Here is a 19,635-nt window from a genome sequence, read left to right as displayed (position 1 = left end):
ATTTCTCCCCCCCCCCCCCCCCCCCCCCCCCCCCCCCCCCCCCCCCCCCCCCCCCCCCCCCCCCCCCCCCCCCGCCTGCCCCTGCCTCCCCCCCCCCCCCACCCACCCCCACCCCGCACACCTTTTCCTTCTTCCCCCTTCATCTGCCATAGGACGGGGAAAGTGTTAAAACCCTGGTCTCGGGAACTGTATTAACTGAGATTTATACAGTTGTATAAATGGTTGTAAAAGAAATCCCTTCCCCTCTGCCTTCTGTGTCTCTCAGCTACTTGGTAGATAAGCTGAAGGCAGATTTCTGGGCTGATTCCAATCCTGAATCCTTGCTGTTCCTTTTGAAAATACCACAAAGAACCCTCCACTTCTCTCACCCCTCTCCTGTTCCATCCACTTCTCTTCTCTGTACACCTGCCCCCACTAACATTCTGAACCTCCCTGCTTCTCCCCCAAAGGAATCACTGGACAGGAAAAGTGCTGTGCAGACCCCCGGCCAAAGGCTCCCTCCAGCCGGGGTGTCTGGCTGCATCAGAACCTTCAGCCACACTTCTCCTGTGAATCTGTCCCCAGCACACTGGTGTGTGCCTTTTCTGAGGCCGTTCATCATTGCCACTGATCTCATCCCATGGGAGCAATGAGTTCCACAGGATTAGGTTCACAGCCTGCTCCCTCTTCCAAATGCTAATTTTGCTTTTAGGGAGCTCCTAGGAGAGCTTGCTACCTTGAGCAGATCAGGTAAAACAAACCAGACTCCTGTTTTTCACACTCCAGATTTTCAGAACGTGCCCTTACCCAGCTTCTGCCTTTGTAAGGCAAAAAGGCCCAAGAGTTTCAATTGGTCCTCATGGTGCAAATTCCTCACCTCTGATCATTTTGGAAGCTATGGACCATCCCCGGCCTGGTTACCATGTCAGAACTGGAGGAAGGCACTAGGGTTTTAGGTCACCAACCCTGCCAACCCTCACTCACCCTCTTCAGACAGAACGCCGGGCATACTTCCGGCGATGCAGCTCGTCCACTCGTTCCAGGTACCAAGTACCTGGGAAAAGGCTGTCGACGTCACCAGGTGGGGAGAAATTCACTGCAGAGGGAGGAGACCAGGCAAACTCACAAAGAGGTTCATGAGTTCGGGCAAGAGAAAATAGCACAGGGACGTGTACAGCTTCACTGTGAGGCTCTCTTGGCTGTGCAGCAAGGGGCCATAACTTCACCTTGAATATACCAGGAGGAGAACACTGGACCAGCAGAAGAGCTCTTAAAATGTTATTATAATGGTGTGACATTCTCCTACAGTAAACATAGTCCTCCTCCACTGAAACCGCCATCATATCCTTCTCCGGCACTACCTAGGTTGTGGATGACCTCAGGGCCTCCTGTGTCCTCCCAGAGACCTCCTAGTTCTACTTCAGGGCTTTGTCCATTGATGTGCATCTCAGAGGTGCGGCTTCTACTTTCTTTCTGTCTTTTTTTTTTTTTTTTCTATAACATATCTCCTGATCTGGATGAAATCAATGACCACCAGGTCTAGGTTTTCTGGAACATTCCTAATTCCACACGCTCTGCCTCCTTTTCAGAGTATACTCTAAACCTAGACTTCTCCAGTTCAAAGTTTTGCTTAAGAAGATACAATCACCCTGGTTTTAAAATCACCATCTGGCTCTCCAGTGCTGCCTTTGGCTTTTGCTTCTCTTTCATTTGTTGCTCTTGGGAGGTAACAAAAGAGGATGGGGCACTGGGTGGAGACAATAATATGTGCTGGTAACTTATTAATATATAATAATCCATGTAATCTGTTTGGAAATCCTGCAAAGTTGGTATGATTTTAGAAATAAAACAACTGGAAAAAGTTAAACAATTTCTCAAAGACTAACAGCTGGTAAGTGGCACAGCTCAGGTTTAAATCTGTATTTCTGTGTCTAAAGTCTGGACTCTTCCAACTGTTCACAGACAGCATTGGCATAGACGGTATTGTGCCCTGCACTGCACTGCGTCTCCGTAGTCGGCCACCTCCCTGCACTGACCACCGCCTTACGTTGACCTGATCTTCATAGACCAGACATGCACAAGTCCTCATTGGAAGTTCCTTACGCTGACCACCTCCATATGCTGACCAGTGTTACAGGCTGTTGGGTGGTCAACTTAAAAGTTTCTACTGTGCTCTGGCTGCCACGGGACTACATCATCCAGCATCACGGCTTGGAATCTGAAAATAATACCTTCGCTTCTTCTCCTCCTGCCCTTAGTCTTACCCTTGTGGTAGAAATGTTCTCTTTGGTTCATTACTTCCGTGAATTCCTCAGGAGACATTCGCCTTCGGGAGTCCAGGCGTTTTGGCAGGTCTGATGTACTAGACACCAGCTGCTCCAGGGGGGAGCCTGGGAAGTAAAAAGACTGTTACGCTTTCCTCCTTGTCATTATCACTACTGCCAAGCCAGGAGTCCCAGGGAGAGCCAGGCTCCAGAGGAACCTGCACCTGGGGGAAGGTGCCCTGAGTGTGGCTGAGCAGACCAAGAAGTGATAAGCAGATACACACATCAGCAAAACAGGTGGGCAGACACACTTACTTAGTCAAGGAATAGCTCACATAGTAATCAGATATGTGTCCTTGATCACATCAGTCACAAAGTAATCAATATCTATCTACTGCATAGCTCAAACACACCAATTACAACCAAATCACTGTTACCTCTTGCCTGGGCTACTCACTGGAACAAGCTAACTGGTTCCCCCATCACTGTTTGTTCCTCTTCAATCTAGTCACTAATAGTAGTCAACTATTCAATAGTTCAAGTAGTCAAGCTTTCAATAAATAAATTAGCCAAACTTACTCCACTGCTTAAATCCCTTCAGTGATTTTGTTTGCTCTTAATCACAACCTGACTTCTTTTACCAGATGAGTCCCATCAGGAGTGCCTGATAGAAAGCTGAGACTTACCTGGAGAAGCATCCTGGGACACGCGAAATGAAAACAGACTTGCTGCTAAGCCAGAGCCGTAGGAGAAGGCACCTATCCTGGTGCCAGCCAAGTCCTGGGCAGAGTGCCTGCAGGGAGAGACGCCTGCCTCAGCCACCCTGGCTCTACACTGTGCACCTGCCCACCTCCTGCAACTAGAAATGAGCTTCAGGCATGAGCTTCAGGCCCTCAACATGAAGAGTGACTTTTGGCAGGGCCTAGGGACAGGCCCAGGAGGAGGAAAGCGTCCAAAAGAAGAGCGCTAAAATCCAAGATCTCCGAGGCACCACAGACTCACGACAGAGTTCAATGTAAATGGAACTTCTCCCCACTCACAAAGACAAGATGAAGTCAGTGAATTCTGCAGGTGCTTCCAAGTGGGGCTCAGACTCCTGGGCTCACCCTCCCAGCTGCATGTTTACTGGTAATTGTTCAACAGTGCTAACATTTTGATCATCCCCATCACTCAAATCACCCTTATTTTTTCCCATGTTATATGCAGTATTTCTGTATAAAACCCACAAAACAGAAAAATAGAGAAATTGCAACTAGTGCTGGGTGTGGTGACTCATGCCTGTACTCCTAGCACTTAGAGAGGCTGAGGCAGGGGGATTGCTTCAGCCCAGAAATGTGAGGTTGCAGTGAGCTCTGATGATGTCACCATTCTCTAGCCCTATTAACAGAGTGAGACGCTGTCTCAAAAAAATAAAATCAAAAAGGAATTAACAACTAGCAATTGCTCAACCACTGAACATTGCTATTTTAACTGTTTTAGACACGTAATGCTCACCAAGACAGTAGGCAAATGCTGTTATTGTACATATGAGCCACATAGAGAGTAAGAACTTTTCCAAGGTCAAAGCTAGTAGGTGGTGAAGACATTTGAATCCAGGTGTGGACTCTGCAGCTAGACTCTTTTCACCACCATGCTTACCAATAACAGAGATTTTTAAGCAGATGAGACACAAATATGCATAGATATCCTACTATTTTATTGCTGCACCCAAATAGATCTTGCTATCCCCTGATATCCATGTACTTTACTTTGGAGATCACTGTTTAATACAGATTGCAAATGTGCATTCCTCTTTCTTCCTTCTTCCCTCTCTTTCTCCTCCCTCCATTTCTTTCTTTTAAAAGTCTAAACCAGGCATCCTCAAACTATGGCCCACGGGCCACAGGCGGCCCACCAAGGACATTTATCCAGCCTGCCAGGTGTTTTTGCCACTGCTGCCTGTCCTGCTTAGCAGCCAACTCGTCCCAGGGCCCACAGCCCGGCCCTCCAACGGCTTGAGGGACAGTGAACTCGCCCCATTTAAAAAGTTTGAGGACCCCTGGAAACCATACCAGAGCTGCAGATGTTGGTGCAGATTTGGAGAGGAGGGGACACTTTTACACTGTTGGTAGGATGCAATCTAATATAGCCTCTTTGGAAAGAAGTATGGAGAATCCTCAAAGAACTCAAATCAGACCTTCCATTTGATCCCACAATCCCACTACTAGGTATCTACCCAGAAGAAAAAAATCCTTTTATAATAAGGACATTTACACTAGATTGTTTATTGCAGCTGAATTTACAATCACCAAGGTGTGGAAGCAACTTAAATGCCCATCAACACAGGAATGCATGAACAAACTGTGGTATATGTATACCATAGAGTAATATTCAGCTGTAAAAAAGATGGGGACTTGGCTTGGTGCCTGTAGCTCAGTGGTTAGGGCGCCAGCCACATATGCCGGAGCTGGCGGGTTCAAACCTGGCCTGGTAGGCCTGCTAAAACAACAATGACAGCTACAAAAACAACAAAGAAATAGCCAGGCATTGTGGCAGATGCCTGTAGTCCTAGCTACTTGGGAGGCTGAGGCAGGAGAATCGCTTAAGCCCAAGAGTTTGAGGTTGCTGTGAGCTATGACAACATGACCCTCTACTGAGGGTGAGATTCTGTCTCAAAAAAAAAAAAAGATGGAGACTTTACATCTGTTGTATTAATCTGGATGGAGCTGAAACACATTCTTCTTAGTAAAGCATCATAAGAATGGAGAAGCAAGAATCCAATGTACTCAATATTAATATGAAGCCAGTAGATGATCTAATACCCATATAAGATAAAAACTCAATTCAGTTCAAGTTGGGGGGATAGGAGAGAGGGGGAGAAGGGAGGAGGGAGGGGAAGGGGCCTGCTCCCTCTTAATGGGCACAATGTAAGGGTATCTGGCACACCTCCTGGGTGCAGGACACAACTTCAAGAGGGACTCTACCTAACAAATGCAAACATTGTAACCTAGTTGTTTGTGTCCTCACCTTAATCTAAAATAAAACATAAATAAAAGTCTGAACAAGGGAAAGAAACAAACTTGGCTGAGCCCTCAGACCATGGAGGGGGCCTGTCAGGTGGGGTCAGAGGCAGCACTCACCGGGCCAGAAGCGAGGCCAGACACCCATACAGGGAAGAGGTGTACATGTTCCCGTTGCGCGTGGACAGGTAGAGGGAGGCCTTGGTCTTCTTGTTGAACATGTCCAGAGAGGCCTTTAGCAGCGCTTTGTCCAGGTCCTTGTTGGTGTAGGTGTCTTCCAGTTTTAGCCCCCTGGGAGGCAGCCAGAGGTGGCCGGGTGAGAAGCCGCAGGAGAGAAGGGAGCGAGCAAGGGAAAGAGAAGCAGCTTCTACAGAGCAGGCCTTAGACATGATTTTATTACAACATTTGGAAAAACATAAAAGTGTGCAGAAAAATATGCCACTAATATACCATTCAGAGATAGAACTTAGGGCGTATTTTTTATATTTCTCTTAGGAAATCCATCCCTATTTGTATGTTAGAAAAATAGGAATAACATCACACCATGCATTCTGGGTGGCATGCTTTCTTAACTCAGTGTGCATGGATTTACCCCTATCATTACATCATTTTGTATAACATTTATTTGTAATGGTTGCAAAATGGTCAATGACATGTTGTACCCTACTTTAAACAATCTCACTAGTTAAAATACTGCAGGGAATAGCTACGTGTTCTTTACATGTGAAATTACTGAGCCCAAAGGTATGCACATCTTTAAGGCTTTTTTTTTTTTTTTATAGTTCTTGGTCAGGGCCGGGTTTGAACCCGCCACCTTCAGTATATGGAGCTGGTGCCCTACTCCTTTGAGCTACAGGAGCCATCCCTATAAAGCTTTTGCTTTCTACTCTTTTATCACTCCTGAAAGCACTTAATCAATTTACCCATCCACTATTGTCCATTTCTCCATAGCCTTGTCAATACTGGGTATTGAAATTTGTAAAAGACTATGTAAGAAAATGATAACTAGTAGGTTTCATTAATGAGCATGGACTTTTAATAATATGGTTATACCAGGTAGGTATTTCAAAAGAAATCCTTTGTTCATATCTTTTGCTCGTTTTTCTACCAGAGTGTTCATTTTATTATTGATAATATATTTGTGTATTAAAGATATTAAGCTATTATCCTCGGTATATATTACACTTTTAATTTTGATAGGCCAGGTCTTATAATTTTGACATTGTGGTTAGTGGCAGGGTTAGTAGTAGTTAATCACTGGGGCAGATTCTGGTAGATTAGCCCAAAACTTGAAACAAATAGACACCAAGAAGGAAGGCAAAGATTCTCTCCCCAGAGGGAACTCCTTGCATTGAAGACATTTCTTTTCTGAATATCTTAGAGTAGTGCATCAATAAACAGTATTCTTCCTGATTTTTGACGTCTAAGGGGGTGAACTGGACTACCTCTATTTTATAAATGGGAGAAATTCAGGCAGTGAGCAGGACATCACTTAAGATCATGACAAGTAAGAATGGACCTGATGGCCCCCAAGTTGCCACCCCGAAGTGTGATCATTTACTTCTGGGTGTTAGTGTCGGCACTGGCTGTGAGGTCCTCCAGGGCCGGCACTGTGCAGTCATAGCCCCTGTAGCATCCTGAGAACTTAGAATGACATCTGGTACATAGCAGATGGTCAGAAATGTTTGTTGACTGGGTGATTAGCCTCACTCATGTTCCCTTTCTTCTTTTTCTCTGTGGCTTATTATAGTTACCTGATCCAGAGGTGCTGGAAAATTCCCCATGTTCCCCTGAGCAAACACATGGAGGGCCTGGTGTGGACAATAACCCAGCACTCGTGAAGGAATTGGTATCATTTCTATCGTGTTGGAGGGATGCCATTGCCACAGGAGTGCTGGTAATCCAGGCTCAAGGGGTGAGGGCACCTACAGGCACCCCACCAAGAGGACTCACCTGAAGGCCTCCAGCCCCTTATATAAGCTGGACTGGTTGTTACCACTGCCTGACAGGAAGTCACTGAGCATCAGGCGAGCCAGAGATTTCTGGACCATCTTGCAAAAGGGTGTGTGAAAGATCATAAACTGGAAATCGTCAAGGGTGAAAGGTCGGTCGGTGCCAGCTGGAAGAGGAAGCACGGAGGCAAGGATGTAGCAGGAGGGACAAGCCCTTTCAACCTGAGTCTGAGAAAGAACTGTGCCAGGGGACTCTAGCCTGCCGGAGAACTACTCCCCCCCTCCAGCAAACACATAGAAAGTCTGCCCATTTGTTTTCACGCCTTTACTAAACCCCTACCCCGCTACGTATAAGGAAAGAAAGGGAAAGAAACACACGTGTTGGGATCCACTGCTGCCACCTCCGTGCCAGACGCGGGCCCCACGTCCACTCTGGGTGGTGCCATTTTCCAGAGGAGGAGTCAGAGTCTCATTATAAGTAAGGGAAGTAAGTCATCCACCCAAGGTCACCCAGCTAAGAAAAGGCTGGCTTTTGGTTCAGGGTCACACATCTCCTGCTCTGCACCTATCGACTGTCCCTTTCATGCTGACCAGGAGGGCGATGCCAGTTCTGCCCTTAGGGAAGTTTATACTTTAGTGCTGTGATCCAAAGTGGCATCCACCAGACTCCAAGTGAGAATAAGGAGTAACATGAAAATGCCGTAAGAATTCAGGAGACAAGAGCATTTAACAATAACGACGTTATGGTGGGCAGAGGCAGAGGCCCACGCTGACTTCTCCTCAGCCCCTGCCCATGGCAGGCAGTGGAAAGGGGCAAGATGTGGCTCCTTGCCCCCCCCCCCAAAGCACTCCTGCTCTGGCACTCCGGCAGGTGCCCTTTCTTGTGCTGAAACCTGCCTTTTGCAGATGTCCACCTGGGCACGGCTAAGTAGGTGAGACCTTTTTGTTTGTTTTATTTTTTAAGGCAGAGTTTCACTCTGTCGCCTTGGGTAGAGTGCTGTGGTGTCATAGTTCACAGCAGCCTCAAACTTTGGGTCTCCAGAGATCCTCTTGCCTCAGCCTCCAGAGTAGCGTCAGCCACAACACCCAGCTAATTTTTCTATTTTTAGTAGACAAAGGTTCTAGCTCTTCCTTAGGCTTGTCTTGAACTCCTGAGCTCCAGAAATCCACCCAGAGTGCTGGGATCACAGGCGTGAGCCACCAGGCCTGGCCGCTTTTTGTTGTTCTAACATGGGTCTCTCTGTATTTTTTTTTTTAAATAAGACGTATTCATTTAATTTCTGATTATGAAAGCAGTACATATTTTTTTTTGCTGGGAAAATCCCAAAACTAAAGATGAAAATAAAATCAACCTGTCATATCACCATGCAGAGAAAAATCACTGATAACACTTTCCTGTATGGAAACTATACCAGAAGGCAAGATTTCCCACCTCAGTCAGACTGTGAAGGGCGATGGACTACAAACCCGGAGCTCCGGCACGCCTGACTGGGAAGCAAACCCCAACTCCTGAGGATGTTGTCGCCCTGCTTCAGGAAATACCAGGTCAGACAACTAAGTCTGAGGACTCCTAGAGAAAGTGCTCCCTGCCTCCTTGCTGACTCTCAGCACCTTTGCAGTGCTCTGCTCCAGAAGCTGTGCGCAGGCGCCAGTGTCTGGTCCACCCTTCAGAGCACTTTTTCTAGGATGAGTTTGTGAACTTAGTTTTCTGCCCTTGTACTTCCCAGGTGGCTGACACCCAGTGGTTTCACACGGGTGGCTTTGGTCTGGATTGTTTACTTTCTTTCATTTAGCTCAAACTATAGGCAATTTTATACTTGAATTTGAATGCCATCCACAGGGATTATAGCAAAGACCCAGAGAAGACGGAGTATAAGAAGGGGACAGGAACCAACTCTCTTAACATAGTCTGCAGGAAGGAAAAAGGAGGCCTTGTCTTAGGAGTGAGGTACGGAGGTACAGACTTCAGCCCCTGTAAGCAGAGCCCCACTTTCCACCCCCGAGCCCCATACCTTGCTTCCACTGCTTCTGGATCTTTTGCCGGTAAGACGCGTAACACCGATCCAAGGCCCGTAAGTAGCACTGGATGGAGAGCTTCCCGTCCACCAGTGGGTACTCGGAGGCCAAATTTGGCTTGTAGAAGTCATAAACGTTCTCCATATGGGTTCCCCGGAGCCCTGGAAAGGCACACAGAGGGTTTCAGAGTCTGCACAGCCCCCCTGGAGCACAGAGGATGGAAGAACCACGTGCCAGGACTTCCTGTCACCCACGAGCAAGCCTGAGCCTGCTCAGCTTCCCTCAAACAGTCAAAAGGATTTCAGTAGGTCATGGGTATTAACAGATGAGATTTGCATTTCCCTTTCCGCACCTACATGGGCTTAAACCTGGAATGGAAGGCAGGCGTCGCAGGACAGACTCTCGCCTCCTTTCCTCGTCAATCCCCAGCACAGTTCCCACTGGCGCCCGCGGGACTCCTGGCCATCCTGTTCCCACGTCTGATGATGCGGAAGGGGAGCCTCGCAGATTCCCTAACCTTCCTTTCCTCCCTAACCTCTGCTTCTCAGACCAGCCTTTTGGACCCAGCGCCCTCACCGTCAAACCCATACCTCAGCCCTGAGTAGCAAGTAGGCCAACGCGGGGGCTGTGGTTTTGCCCGTGCCACACACAGACTTGCTAGTGATTTACTACAAACCTTGCTCCAGGGCCAAGGGGGCATTGGGCCCAAGCAGCATCGCCACAGCTCCAGCCCCACCTGTGGGACGAGCATTACCATTGGGATAGACGGCGATATCTCCACACACCACCATTGCGTAGCGACCTGTAAAGAGAGACAGGAATTATCACCATGACGGGATCTGGAGTAGACCGAGTGCCTGCTGTGTGCCGGGCACACTTCTAGGTGCTGAAATGGAGTGGTGACGAGAACACCTACCCCAGCCCCGGGGAGCTTATATTCTAGTACAACTCGGGAGGCACTTGAAATGCAAAGCCAAACCTTAGTGTCCTGAGATTCTAACTGTAAAATGCTCATTTATTCAGAATTCTATTTCTGACTTCACTAGAAAATTTGCTAATTGGCACGTTTGGAGACAATTTTGTCTTATGCCAGTCACCTTACAGCACTCCATAATCGTGAAATTTTTTTCTAAATCATAAAAGGCAAAGAATAGAGAGGGAAACTAAAATTTAAATACTAGCCAGACACTAGTTGTCCTCAAATAATTCTTTAAACAACCCAATGAGGTAGGCAACGTCCACACTGATGGATGAGGACACTGCCTTCCAGGGAGATTAGGTAGCTGAATACGGAACTGATTCAGGCTCAGTTCTAACTGGATCCCACACACCGGCCTTGAATTGCTTGGTGTGACTTGGCAATACTTTCATTGTGAAAAGAGTTTATGCTGAGCAACCACATTTAATGGGAATGACCCACTAAACTAATTCTGGCAATCTATTGTTCATACAATAGATAACTGTTGTCTTAACTATTATTTGTTTCCTTTTATCTGATATTAGCACTGCCCACCGAATGTGAGTTTGTGGGGGGAGATACAGTAATATTTCTAGCATTTTATCTAACCTATGAGGAAGCCCCAGTACTCACCCATAGCACTGAGTTGGGAGCCTTAATTCTGTATAATGTAATTTTCATGATAAACCTACGTAGCAGATAAAGTTATCTCCTCTTTACAGATAAAGAAACTGAGGCCTAAAGAACTTAAGTCACTTGCCTAAAACCACATAGCTAATAAATGGTAGGAAAAGAATTCTGAGCCAGGACTCCAACCAAAATTCATTTCTCTTAAGAATTATTACAAACTCAACTGTGACTCCAACAAAAAAGAATTCTTTGCCCCCAATGGTATGTGTGTATAAAATGTACATATAAAAATAATTTTTTAAACATATTAATAATATATTTATATACTTATAATAAAAATGTGTGTATGTAGGATGTATTTTATATATTTATAATTGGGGAAAACAATTTCTCTATATGTGTACACATATACACATTGTGGAAAAATTTAGAAATTATGGGCAAGTACTTAGAAGGCATTTAGAAAAAGGCTGGTAAATTCGACTACCTAAAAATCAAAACCTTCTATCAGAAACAATGTCAAAAGACAAATTGGGGCAGTATTGACAATACTTATGACCAGCATAAAGCTACTTATTTTCCTTCATTTATAAAAGCTTAATAAAGAAAGATAAATCATATTAATCTAACAGAAAAATGGTCAATAAGTGTCATAATAATATTTAAGATTTCTTATATTGAAAGGCAAATGAAAAATTCTATAATTTTACTTATTAAATTGATAAAGTTTGGAAAGTTTGCACATATGTACAGTAGGAATATAATTTAGTGAATTTCGAAGAGCAGTTTGGCACATTGTGTCCAACTTTTAAGTCTACCTATCCTGCAACTCTGCTTCTGGGAATCTATTTATGGAGCACGTGGCCACAGCACACACAGCTACTGCACAATGTTCACTAAAACATTATTTATAATTCCAAAAACACCACAATCTAAATGCTTATCTATAGGGAACTAATTAAATGAAATTTGGCATATCCATCAATAGATTATTATGTGGTTTTCAAAAGACCTCGCATATGCTGCTACAGCATGCTCTCTAAGACATCAGACAGGAGGAATAATATGTACAATGTTTCTAACGGAATAGATATATGCATGCTTGCAGGTGCAAAAGAATTATAGAAAAGTGTTTGGAAGAACACACGGACACCGTTAGGCTCAATTCTGGGAAGTGGTGATGCAGTGTCCAAAGGGGACTTTTCTTTATACCCTTTTGTGAATGTGTATATATATTTTCTCAACTATAAATGTCAATTGCCTTCATTACAAAAAAGATAAGAAAACATGGGGACTCCCAGCCAATCTGAGCCAGCGCCTCTCTTTCCTTCCCTCATACCCTCCTCCTTTCTCTCCAGTTGTTCAGAACTCCCTGGTGAGTCCCAAAGCCACTTCCTCCCATTTGAGGGTCCCCAGATGGAAGTGTGGTTGGGTCTGGAGCAGAAATTTCATTCACACTGGCCCCATCTGGTCTTGGTGGCTGCTCTCACCTCTGGAGTGTGCTGCCCAGGTGGCCAAGCTCAAGCTTAGATATGTTTTTGTTTGAAATACAAACTTAAAAGTCACATTTTAATGGTTGCCTTTTTATTTTTGCTTTTCTATCAAGACATCATATTAAAGAAAGGATACATTTGCAACCCTCATTTACGAAATACCCAGCAACTCAGCAGACTCAGTTCAGTTGAAACGACGTGATTAAAGCTGACAGTGCTTCTAACAATGGGTTCTTTAATTTTTGGTTAAAGGCTAGTAGATGTCATTTATCCCTCATTTCCACTCTCCAACTAAATACTTGGTGGTAAGGATTTCTAGAGAGGTAAAAATAAAAGTGCCAAGTGGGAGAAGCAAAATGAGAACACATTTGATGGTGTGGAGACTGGACCATCAAACCCTATCAATGGAACTGTTAAGGGGGAGTTTTATAGGGTAGTTGAAAAAGCCTGGGATGGGCTTATGGAATTACATTACCTTACTGTGTGAACAGAGATAAACTTCAACTCTTCTTGGCCTCTTTTTAAAGCAAAGAATATTGGATTAGAATAATTAATTATTAGATAATCTCTATGGGCCCTGTCAACATTAAGACTTTATGATTAATGTTATAATTAATGTTCATTATCATTTCCAAGGCTTTTAATCCTAATTTCAAACTTAGTATATACAGAGTTCCTTGATTGTCAAAGTACTGTTCTTTCACACTTCTGTGGGTTATTTTATTCAATCCTGCAAGGCAGATAAGCAAATAAGAAAACTGAGGCTCAAAGAGGCTAAGGAACTCATCAATAATTATTAACAGAGCTGTGGTGTCTGAGTCTCATCTTGTACCTTTTCCCTGGGATCTTTTCTTACCATCAACATAAAGGTTATTCCTCTAATATAGCATTGGGGGAAGATATAAGTAAGATACAAGGTAATGTTAATGTTCATCAAAAACCAGCATCCCGGGAGCCACAGGAGAAGGAGTAGAAACATTCTGTGTTTAACAGTCTATCTTGAGATTCTTAAGCCTATCTCCACCACAGTGTTCTCCCATTAACATCTAAACATAGACATTTTTCAATACCACCAGTGTCTTTCTCAGAGACTTAGAAGATGTTTAAGTGAAATAGGTAGAAAAAATGGGAAATACGGTACAGTGGTTTGGTGTCCTGCCTCCGCCACTCACCATGTGTAAGACATCAGATCTTCCATATTCCCCTCTATAACTCACTGTGACACTCACTTCTTAGGCTGTTGTGAGGACTACACAATGGCTGTGTGAACATGTGTCTGACCAGCTGTGTGAAGACATGGGCATCTAAGTGGTGATTATGACCTGGGGTGTCGGATGGGAGCAGCAGATGTGTGACTACATTATTCTTCCTTCACTAGGTGAAACCAACCGTAGAACTGAAAGGCGAAACTGACAATATGCAGCCTCCAACCCCAGCTCCTTTCTTATGTAAGTCCCTTGGCATGACATACCGTCCCAGTAGCTGGACTCCATCCAGTTGGCAGCATTGAAGAGGGAGGCGGTGCCGCCGTAGCAAGCATTGGTGGTGTCTATGCCCTCAATGTCAGTGTTGCCCGAGTCCTGGAAGAGTTCCATGAGCACTGTTTTGACAGCTTTGGACTTGTCAATGATGGTCTCAGTTCCCACTTCCAGCCTGCCCACAGAGTCCCATGGGAGCTTTGTGCGTTCCATCAGCCGTTGCACCACCGTCAGGCACAAGGAGTTGATGTCTTCCTGGACTGAGCAGAAACCCATTTCAGTCTGGCCCAAGCCCACTGTATACTTCCCCGCTTCCACCTGGTTATACTTCTCCAGGTCAGTTTGGTCCACGTATTGGGCTGGGAAGTAGACCTCCAAGGCAAGGATTCCCACATCCTTTGGCCAAGTATCTGTTTTGGCCAGAGGAACCGCAGAGACTGTAGAAAACCTGTGATGGAGATAACAATCAAAAATCTCATTAATGCCGGCCAGGTAGGCAGCTCACACCTGTAATCCTAGCAGTGTGGGAGGCTGAGGCAGGAGGATTGCTTAAGGTCAGGAGCTGGAAACCAGTCTGAGTAATAGAGAGACACTGTTTGTGCTAAAAATAGAAACATCAGCTGGCATGGTGGTATATGCCTGTAGTCCCCGCTACTTGGGAGGCTGGGACAGGAAGATTGCTTGATCCCAAGGGTTTAAGGTTGCAGTGAGCTAAAATGGTGATGCTGTACTCTAGCCAGGGTGACAGAGCAAGACTCTATCTCAAAAACAAAAATTTCCCTAGTGATATGTAGCTTTCTTTCTTAAAAGGCAGTGATACAGCAATTATTTAATTCATTTTTAAATATATTTGGAAGTTGTGTTATCAGATAACCACAAATTTAGTATTGTTAAAGCTTTCTGTTGAATTGACCCTTTTATCTGTAATTCAATATCTCTTTACGTCTTTGTAATATTCTTTCCATAAAGTCTACATTTCCAAATGCCAATGTAGCTATAGTAGCTCTTACTGTTTGCATGGTATATCTTTTTCTGTTCTTTTAAACTTCCAACCTCTCAGAGTCTTTATATTTAACATGTGTCTCTTGTAATCAGTATATAGTTGAATCTTTTTTTTTTTTCAAAAAAATTTTTTGAGACAGAGTCTCATTCTGTCACCCTGGCATCATAGGGTAGGCAGGGTATCATGGCATCATAGCTCACAGCAACCTCAGTCTCATGGGCTCAAACAATCCTGTTGCCTCAGCCTCCTGAGTATCTGGGACTACCAGCACCCATCACAATGGCCAGCTAATTTTTCTATTTTTAGTAGAGACAGGCTCTCACTTTTGCTCAGGTTGATTTCGAACTCCCTGACTCAGCAATCCACCTGCCTTGGCCTCCCACAGTGCTGGGATTACAGGCAACCGCACCCAGCCTTATAGTTGAATCTGTTAAAAAAATTTTAACAATTCTTACAGTAGTGGCATTTTGATTAGAATATTTAGTCCATTTGTGTTTTTTGTAATTACTGATATAGTTGGAATTAAGCCTACTATCTTGTTATTCGTTTCTGTTTGCTTCATAGACTCCTCATTCCTTTAATCCTCCTCATGAATTCTTTCCGATTAAGCAAATATTTGTCTATTTTACTTCTTTTTTTTTCTTTAAGTGGTGACCTTAGAGATTATGATACGCATACCTGGCTTGCTATAATCTAACTTAGATTAATGCTTCTATTGCTTTCTAAATAGTGCAAAAACCTTACTTCAGGTAAATTACATTTACCTTCTCCACCCCTTTGAGCTATTGTTGTCGCATACTTCTGTGTGTTATAAACCCTTATACAGCATAATGTTAAAAATGTTACTCATTTTTAAAGTGTACCTCCCATTACCCTCCTTTCTCCTTCTTCTGTCCTTTTTATACACAAGAACATATCCTCTGTTTGTCTACTTTTTAAGGAAGTAGATTGACTCTATCCTATCTGCTTTTCTGATTCAGCCTTCCAATACGAATTGAACACAGCCCGCACAGTGCCAGCTCCACTAAGACATCCTTTGTGCCCACAAAGAGAGCATGGCCTGAGGGAGGAGGCAGATGTTACAGATAAATACACAGTGGAACAAGCAGACCTGTGGGGACACGGACAGCAGAAAGAGCCATTCCAGATGCGGCCAGAGAGAAAGGCAGAGGGGCCAGCAGAAGAGGGGAGAGATGATATATTTCCCTTCTGGACCCATTTACATCTCTTCAACCCTGACATTTATAACCTGCAGTGAAAATCTGGAGAGCCTCCTGCTTGTACTAACACAGGGCTCACTAGCCCACCTCCCATGTGCTTCCACATTAAAGCACTTGAAGTCTGGTCACTTTAGCATTCTTCATTTTGTAGATGGTGACATTAAGGCACACATTGGTGAAGTGATGTGCTCAGAGTAACTTCATAGTTTTCCGTGGGTTAGAAGAAGTCTGGGCCTTCCAAGCCTTTGGCGCCAGGTTTACACATGCAGCTCCAGGCTGCAGGAGCCGTACCTCGGATGGAAGGGATCCACCCATCGTCTTTAGGACTCTGGATCTCTGGTAGCTCCAGTGGTCACATCAGGAAGGCCACTTTTAAGGATGGCTGTGCAGCAAAAGTGGATTATGTGACCACAGGACAGTGAGGCAACACAATAAATGTGCATCAATGTCTGACAAGAGAGATTTGGCATTTATTTATCTGCCTTATTTATTTGCTACCCTCCAAATAATTGGAGTTTGTACTCTCAAATATTTATGGAGGAGCTTTCCCAGCACTGGGAGCTAATGGTTAGCCAGCCCTGGGTCCTGCCAGCTTAGTGGTCCTTTCCCTCAACCTTACTCTTGTTCTGGCTTCTCTGGGCCAATTCCATCCATGTCTTCCAGCCAGAAATCAAAGGCTCTAAGAACCAGTCAGTTGGTGACTACTATCCTGGTAGGGGGATAGTCCTAGAAATAGATTACAGAGACTTGAAGAAAGTTAACCTATAGAGGTTTCCAGAAGCATTAAGCCACTACAGCTGCGTGTCCTTCTAATCTTGTACTTTCTGTAAAGAACGATCTCTTTATTTAATTTTAAACCAGGGTTTTTCTGGTGTTGTCTACTTTAAGAATAGGCATCAAGCTTTTGTTTCTTCACTCCATCTTGCCTCCATCCCTTATTTCAAAATTAACTAGCCAGGCGTCATTCTGAGCAGGGGTTGTGGGGGTGAAGGGGCTGGACAAAGAAGAGGAGAGGGCAACTTCGAGGCAGAAGGTGGTGAGGACCATCAGAGGTATCTGGGCAGAATCCCACAGGAGTTGAAAGGAAGCAGAGAATCTGTCGGGAGGAGGATCGGAAGAGGCTGCATTTGAGACCAAGCTTGATAGGAGAGGGAGCGTCTGCTGGGGTGAAACGGGAAGGGGATGAAGGAGCAGTGGCCACGGCAGGGAGTGAGTGAACAGAAGAGGGGATCCGGAGAGGGGGTGTTGTGGGGAGGCAGGAGACAATGTGTGAGAAATTCACGAAGTGGGGGGCACCATTCTTAATTTTAGACACAGCAAAGCAGATTCTGAGATGGGAGTGGTTCTTAGGTTGGACTCAGGGTGGATGCAGGTTGGATTTAAGGGGATAGACATACAGAGACAAAGTGGACCTGTAAAAAGCAGTATCAGTTGAGGCCATGGGTGATGGGATTAACTGTGAGCACAGCCAGAGGGAAACGCAAATGATGATCCTGGAGTTTGAACCAAGGAAGTCGGAACGTTGGTGAGGACTGAGGTCTGTCTCCCGGCTGGTGCCAACTGTGGCGTGAACTGATAGATGCCACATCAATCCTTTCTTCACAAGTAATATAGAAACAGGCTAAGTTCCGAGCTAGGACATTTGACCTGTGTGTACTGGGTCAGCAGGGAGTGCAGAGAGTGTAGATGACAGTGGTGTCATGAGGAAAAGAAGACAACTCATAAGCTTTACGTCTCTATACACCCGGGTTCCCTGCCTATCGGGCAAGGGAAGACACTGGATCCCAGTCACTTTTCTGAGTAGTCAGTACCCACGGAACACAGAGAGAAAAATGGAAGGAAAATACTAGCGCTAAGGTGTTGGGATGGTTGCAGGGGTCCTCAAACTTTTTAAACAGGTGGCCGATTCATTATCCCTCAGACCGTTGGAGGGCTGGACTATGGGCTGGGACAAGTCAGCTGCTAAGCAGGACAGGCAGTGGCAGCAAAAACACCTGACAGGCTGTATGTGGCCCGCGGGCCATAGTTTGAGGACACCTGGTTTAGGGTTAGATAATCACACAGAGGAGGCCCAAGGCACCAACACACATGTACACACATTCTTATCTTTATGTTTCATGCCTCCCTTTTACAATAAAACTGGAGCACAGGCAAACACAGCTTCCTAACGCTGGTGCATTATGGATCTGGCTGCCGTGACCTGAAGCACTGGTTTTGCCAACACTGCAGCTGGCACAGAATCCTGAGGGTCTTGGCAGAGTCCTGGGGTCAGGGTGGGAACACTGGTGGAGAGGAGAGACCCCTGGGCCCTGTACTGATATTTCTACTGCTTGGTGCAGTTGGCAGAACCAAAGGTGCTGTCATTCACAAACACAGCAGGGGTCAGAGGTCTGGGACCCTGTCATCCTGTAGCTGACAGGGACTGTTGAGAGATGCATCACTGAGATCCTGAGAAGTTAAGTTGCTGTCTGAGGTTGTGCATAAGCCCTGACAACTTTTGCCTGGGATCCTAGTTTTCCCCCGACAGCACGGCATCTGACTAGCTTGTACTGGCTCCCAGATGCTTCTCAAAGAGTGACCTGTGCAGACCCTTGGGACAGTTGGACTCACCTTTTGTGGACAGCTGGGAGCAGGCGCGCAGGTGTGAGGGAAGCTTCCTGCTTCACTCTTGTCACCTTCAGGGCCCGCTTCACTGGAGTCAACAGCCGCTGCATTTCCAGAGGATCAAGCAGAAGGCCAGCACTTCACAGCGCTGGGGGGAACACCAAGAAGCTCAGAGCCTGGAGCAGGCTGGGCTTTATAGGACCCTGAGACTCCTGCCTCTGGAAGCCCCGCCCTGCTCACCCAGGCTCAGTCAGCCTCTAAAACTAGGCCAAAGGGCTCACTGGGAGCGTGGGCGTCACAGGCATACTGTGTCTCCAACATGCACACAGCCTCCCTGCTCCTGGGCACATCTGGGAATTGCTGGCCTGATGCCTCCCTTCTCAGGCTCTAAGCAGGTGGGGGGGGGGGAGGAGCTTACAATGTTCCTACTGTAACGCATCCCACGGTAACCCCCTTTGGCCTGTCTTGGACTCTGATGCTTTACCTGACTTACTCCTTCTGGGCCGTTCATAACCTGCCCCACTCTGTTAGCAGCTCTGATTTAATGTGTATGCCCTCCATGTAGTTGGGAGAGAGTATGGCACAGAGGTAAAGGGCTGGGCCTGAGCCTCCAGGGAGCCTGCTGTATTTCTCCTATCTTTATTGCCACCCTCATATTTGCACAGCATATTTCCAGGTGGGCGGTTAGTGCTGTTACAGAGTTACAGTGTCGCAGGAAAACAGCAAATTAAAGCAGACAGACACTTACACCAACAATATAGAGGAAGGAACCTTTCATTGCCGGGGAGAACTCCAGTGCCTCGGCTGAGAACTCAGGTGACTCAAAGCGTGAAATGCTGACTTCCAAGGGACAGTTTTGTCCAGGCTCTTTTATGCCTTTTTTCCCCTTCAGTTCAATATCAGCTACATAGTTATGGCTACAGACCTCAGAAACCAGGGGCGTTAGTTCAGCGAGGTCCTTGCCCCACCAGGTCGTACTTTTGGTGCTTTCATTATCCACTTTTAGACCTGGACATGACAGCTTCCCCACCAGGATGGT

General features: G+C 45.6%; 1 protein-coding gene across 2 annotated transcripts in view; it reads right to left on the bottom strand.

Annotated features, from left to right (window-relative positions):
* The window catches only part of HMGCS2 (3-hydroxy-3-methylglutaryl-CoA synthase 2), a 20,323-nt gene extending 1,553 nt beyond the window's left edge, over nt 1-18,770 (bottom strand). Inside the window, exons 1-9 of one of the 2 annotated variants that reach the window (XM_012807649.2) lie at nt 18,603-18,770; nt 13,763-14,217; nt 9,887-10,012; nt 9,207-9,371; nt 7,196-7,361; nt 5,363-5,533; nt 2,930-3,036; nt 2,244-2,369; nt 964-1,075 (exon numbers count right to left, since the gene is read on the bottom strand). In XM_012807649.2, the coding sequence (XP_012663103.1) occupies nt 969-1,075; nt 2,244-2,369; nt 2,930-3,036; nt 5,363-5,533; nt 7,196-7,361; nt 9,207-9,371; nt 9,887-10,012; nt 13,763-14,217; nt 18,603-18,706 (1,527 nt within the window). In that variant the 5' untranslated portion in view covers nt 18,707-18,770 and the 3' untranslated portion in view covers nt 964-968. The remainder of the gene's footprint in view (nt 1-963; nt 1,076-2,243; nt 2,370-2,929; nt 3,037-5,362; nt 5,534-7,195; nt 7,362-9,206; nt 9,372-9,886; nt 10,013-13,762; nt 14,218-18,602) is intronic. The other variant, XM_012807650.2, reaches the window with a different exon arrangement.
* Between the last annotated feature and the right edge of the window lie 865 nt (nt 18,771-19,635).

The sequence above is a fragment of the Otolemur garnettii genome, unplaced genomic scaffold (assembly GCF_000181295.1).
Source record: "Otolemur garnettii isolate 467f Iridium unplaced genomic scaffold, OtoGar3 scaffold00073, whole genome shotgun sequence".
In the NCBI taxonomy this organism is placed as follows: Eukaryota; Metazoa; Chordata; class Mammalia; order Primates; family Galagidae; genus Otolemur; species Otolemur garnettii.
Note: the sequence above shows the minus strand (reverse complement) of the source record. Positions and strands in the feature narration are given on the sequence as shown.